The sequence below is a fragment of the Leuresthes tenuis genome, unplaced genomic scaffold (assembly GCF_036924035.1).
Source record: "Leuresthes tenuis unplaced genomic scaffold, fLeuTen1.0.hap1 SCAF_11, whole genome shotgun sequence".
NCBI lineage: Eukaryota > Metazoa > Chordata > Actinopteri > Atheriniformes > Atherinopsidae > Leuresthes > Leuresthes tenuis.
The window spans coordinates 22,854,557-22,859,984 of NW_027325365.1; the positions used below are offsets into that span (position 1 = coordinate 22,854,557).

A 5,428-nucleotide genomic window follows, 5' to 3' on the forward strand; every position below is an offset into this window, starting at 1 on the left:
TGATAGACTGGATCAAGTGTTTATTTAAAACTCCTTCAAACTTGATTTTGGAGAAAGTGACAGCTCTGCTCTAGAGAGACCTGAAAATGACTCATCACCGAGGCTCCATATCCAACTTTGCTGATCTCATAAGATTTTGCTTGGAAGAATACAAAAAACTTTACAGGAAATGTGGGCTAAAGTTATAGGTTCAGTCCCAAGAAAAAGTGGCCTTAATACTTAAATAAAATATTTTAGTCCTTATTATTGAATACATTTTATGCATCTTAGTTCACTTGAATGTCCACTAAATGCAGCCTGCAGACAGGCTTTCAATGAAATGAGCTCTTTTTTCTCTGGGGTTTATTGATAAAGACAGCATAATGCAGCCAGGAGTCTATCAGCCAAAACATCGTCCTCAGGCAGACTGAGAGAGTAGGGAGAGTTGAGAGGTAAGTGTGTTTTCTGAAGTCCTGCAAAAGTTTAAAGTGTAGCAACGTCACAAATTCTAGAAGCACAAGTATCCAGACCAGGCGGCAGGTGAGCTGTGCCCAGTGAGAAGTCCTGAATCTCCGAGTCTGCAGAGGCCAGCGTGACACCAGCATGGCCTCCAGTCCCAGCAGACCTAGCAGGAGCAAAGATGCCAGGTGGTGAGCGTCAAGCAGCTGCTGACACACTGCACTCACAGTGTCCCTCCAACAAAATTCCCCCTCCTCACAGCCCGTCTTCGTCTCCGTGCCCCAGGTCAGAGTAGCTCCCAGCCGAATGGCCCACTGCAGCAACACGAGACCGTCTGTGAGGGCCAACTGTGCCAGGAACACCGTGGAGGGTTTGGTGGAGATGTGAGGGGAGTGCAACAGCAGTATGGCCCACAGGCTGAACATACAGCCCACCAACAGAGGGAGGACAGCTCCGTGGGGGAACAGCATCACAGTCACCACCTTCAGCAGTAAGAAGCTGCGCAGCCACTCTCTGGAGGTAGGGGACACTCCTTTGGTGATGGAGCCAGGCCAGCATTGGGAGATCATCTCCCAGACAGACCTTAAAACTTGATGCGATCTGCAGAGATTAGCACAATGACACTGGCATTGCATTTCTAAATATTGTTTCACATTCGTGTTTGAGTCTTCCAGACAAGTCTCTTTGCACTTTTCTCCCTTTTATGTCTATGACACACAGTTATAGGTGCAGGCAGAGGCCATCCGGAAATTGTCCAGTTTTACAAGCGAGCTGTTGTAAAGAGGCAATCATTTAACAGTTAACAGGACTGAAGTTGAACTTTAACAAGCTTCTGAAAGCTCCAGATAAGCTTGCCGTGACAAGCTTTTTATCAAAATATAAAGGGCAACGCAGAGTCTCCTGTACAACATATTGGACATTATGACATTTAAATCACTGACGAAAATAAATAGTTTAGTTTATGAATGGCCGCGATTCAGAGAGTGTGACAAATGTATAACGTTTAACAGATCCAGTTCTTTATAGATGAAGATTATGGAAAGACTGGCTGTAACCCTGTTGGTATTTCATTAAAACTGATCCTTTTAACCCTCTGACTGTCTATTTTAGCCTCTAATACTATACTAAACCTCCTGTCTTCCTAGTACCTAAAGAAGATCTGAAGTCTCACATGATCATTAAACAATCTTGAAGCAGTTTGAGACTAACCTGTGTAAAGACAGCAAGCTGAGTTTGAAGTTCATAGTCCCGTTCACCTATTTAGCATGTTAGCCCCTTCCAAGCCTTGCTGCCATAGGTGTGAGGTATGTGAGTCTGTTCTCCCTTACCGTCATCACCAGTGATTGCTTCAGCTCCAATAGCTCTGTCTACACAAGCCATTGTATTTCTGGAGAAGAGCCAGACTGCATGTGACTCATGGAGGTTATGGGCCTGAGGGGTTTTCTTGCATCACACACACCACTCTAGCTTTTCCCGAAAACTAAGCGCCAAAAAAGGCGTTCTCTTTTGAAGAGTTACTGCCAGGGTAGGAGTTGTTGAAATGGACAAGATGTATTTAGATATGCATCAAAGAACCTTTACCACAAACTGATGTGAAAATGATATACAAAGTTTACCGAGCAGGAAAGTGAGGCGCTGTGGATCAGGCCTCTGGCCTGAAGTACATTTATGATTCACTTAATTATGACAAACTCACATGTGTTGAACGTTGCTGTGGGGTAGGCGGGTTCAAACAAACATTGTAACCAGAACAACTGGATGTGATCACTATGAGAACTCATTTTTAAATAATTGCCAAACAGTGTGACTCTCATCCAAACTAATTAATCACTTGGCTCACCGCTTGGTTGTAATTTACATCACTCAGTTGGTTTCACTCATTTCTGACACATTTTACAATTTCAACCCACATACAACACAATGTGGGTTTTTGTTGTTGTTGATGTTATGAATAAAACAAGGGTGTTGAAGTTATGACCAACACTTCAGTTTCATTCATGAAACTTGGTTAGCAATGGCTCAGAGCCTTGATCAACCACCTCCCTAACGGCTGACTGAAAACAGGTGGTTCCACTTTTATGCGCTTGAGAAGCACAACTCTTTATAACACCTGAGTCATGTGAGTGTGTTGTCAAGAATGTCTGGCTTCACGTTTCATGAGAATCGCCACGGTAATATGATAAAGGTACTGTGTGTCACAAAACAATAAAAAAAAACACAAGACATGTTACATTGTGTCATTGGCTATTACAAAAAGAAAGAACAAAGCTAAAATGTAGAAGCTGTATGTGGAAAACTAAGTAAACCCTCACTGTCAGCATAGAAGTTAAGGGGAAGTAGTACGAGTGACATGCACTTGATCATTAGCAAGCGTGAGCACCTCTATATAAGCAGACGTTTTGGCATTTTCTGGTCCGGAGCATTCAGGTGTGAGTTAACACAATGCCAAGGAGGAAAGACATCAGCAATGATTTAATAGAAGTTATTCTTGCTGCCCATCAATCTGAGAAGGGTTATAAGGTCATTTCCAAACAATTTGGAGTTATTCACGAGATGAAAACATTCAAGACAGTCACCATTCGTCCCAGAAGTGAACGTCCCAGCAAGATCATTCTAAGGTCAGACCATGTAATGTAATGCTCAGAGAAACTGACAACATCTCAAACTCTACAGGCCTCAGTTAAGAGGGGTGTCAAGGGGTTGGAAGAGTTGTCAGGAGAAAGCCTTTTCTCTCTAAAAGGAACGAGGCAACATGCATGTCATTCTTTGTGGATTTATGCACTATGATTTGTTTCCTTCTTTGTATTGTTGTGTCACTGTTATCTTGAGTTTATGTTACTCTTATCTTGCTGTGGATTTCTCATATGCAACTTAGTTTATCCACTTCCTGTCGTATTTTGTTATGTTTGCGTCAATCTGTACTGTGTTGATTCACTGTCTGCTCTTGTTTCACACCAGCATCTCGGTGACTGATTGCCAAATCTGTGTCTCTTACTTGTGATTATCTCCCTCAGTATTCATATACCAGGTTTTCCTCTGTTCAAGCGTCAGGTCCTCACTGTTGCTGATTTGCTGCAGCACTTGCCACATTCCTAGTTTAGTTTATAAAAAGTTTTTTTTATGTTTTTGTATTTTTTACATTGTCCTGGCTACCCTGCTACTGCAGCACTTCCCGTTTGTCTCTTTCAATAAAGATTGATTTATTTCTCAAACATCTCAGTCCACCTGTCAAGCACGGTGGTGGAGGGCTGATGATTTGGGCTTGTTTTCCAGCCACTGGAGCCGGTCGCCTTGCAGTCGCTGATGCAATGATGAAGCTTGCGGTTTCAATGACCCGGTCAAAGTACAGACTTCAACCTGATACATAAAACCTTATAGCTAAAAAACAAAGGTTGTACTTATTTTTTTATTTTGTACCGTCTTCACTGCTCCTCAGTAAATGTTAACTGACTCAACCATGATGATAAACACAGCAAACACTTTACAGTGCCAGATAGATACCAGCCTGTTAGTACAAACAATTCTATTTGTGATCATGTTGTGTAAATGAACCTGAAACCACTTCTGTATGTAAGTTTAGGCTCTCTGAGCTAACACTTTGTTGGTAGACTCTTCAGCTTACTTTCACAAATTATGTCCTGATCAGATTACGGAATGATAAATTGATTTAGACTGCTGCCTTTAGGATCCTGTGAAAAAGTTTAACAGTGGAAACAAAGACTGGATTTGTTCACGATTCCATATTTTCTCAATTTGCTGGTGTTTATGAGAGTGTTTATCCTATTCCAATTTCATAGCTGAGGGGCTGTTTGCATTTGCCACTAATTCACACTTCACATTCCGCCGATCTTCTGTGCGTGACCCAAACACAGGTCGGTCTTTGACATGGTTTCATCAGGTGTCTTTTCTTGTCTTTTTATTTACATTATTTGAATTTATTTTAATTCATTCTGCATGTCCTGCAAACGCTCAGCTCTTTTACATAGATAGTACAGAATATATGGACGTAAGCACAGTCTGTGGGTTTGGCACTGAGAGCAAGAGGTGGAAACTTTCATTGTTTTTCTTACTGCAAACCTTAATTTACAAATGAAACACAATATTTTTTGTCTAAATCTTGACCCTTCAGCTTGTGAACTGTGTCCAGTGGCAGTGGTGTTGTAGTCTTCTTTACTTTTTGACCTGAACACTTGGCTGCTTGTACATGTAGCCATATTGCAGTTCTGAAATTTAGTTCAGAAGTGAACTGGAGGAGATATCAACAAGGAGAAGTTCAGTTCACAGTGATGGTGCTAACTCAACTTGCAGTGATAGTAATATTGCATTCAGGGGTGTAGCATACTTTTCTTCAACAACTGTACACCTCATTGTCAAGTTTTTCTCCACAGATTAAAACTTCAAAAGAAGCTGGATTGAACCATTAAGGCCTATTTCACTGAAGCTGAAGTAGGAAAACAGCACTTCCTGAGATGCTTCTATGGTTGCATAGCTTGACACAAATTCTCTGGCACAAATTGATCTGCCTATAGAGTGGAATATGTTAGAATATGTGGGATGCACATTATGGTTGCCTATGTGAGTAACTCGATGTTTCACACCGGTCGTAGAAGCAACAAATGGATACTTTTGGTTACCAAGTAAAAAACAAATGCATTAACACAAAGCACAGTTAGCCTCCCAGCTGACTGCAATAAATGCATTAATACTCCTAATGTAAGCACAATGCAAAAAACCTAAGCCACCTATCTGTTGGTGTTCTTCTCGGAACACTTTAATGAAATGATTTTCTTGTTTTATATATATATATGTTTTTATGTGTATATATATATATATATATATATATATACATAGAGGATGTATGGAGCTGACGATCATGTCAGACAAAAGGCACAAACAACTTTGTGCTTCAACAACATTTACAGTTGGTGAAAAGTTTTCTTCATTATTTAAATCAATTTGCTAATCATGTTTAAGTAGACTCTCAACTGAC

General features: G+C 40.8%; 1 protein-coding gene across 1 annotated transcript; it reads right to left on the minus strand.

Moving 5' to 3' along the window:
• Positions 1–306: 306 nt before the first annotated feature.
• LOC140318679 (uncharacterized) lies at positions 307–1,716 on the minus strand. The gene is made up of 2 exons (XM_072396485.1): positions 1,648–1,716; positions 307–1,038 (listed from the first exon to the last, which is right to left on the minus strand). Exons 1-2 carry the CDS (start codon positions 1,680–1,682, stop codon positions 312–314), a joined length of 762 nt encoding a protein of 253 aa, XP_072252586.1. The 5' UTR covers positions 1,683–1,716; the 3' UTR covers positions 307–311.
• Between the last annotated feature and the right edge of the window lie 3,712 nt (positions 1,717–5,428).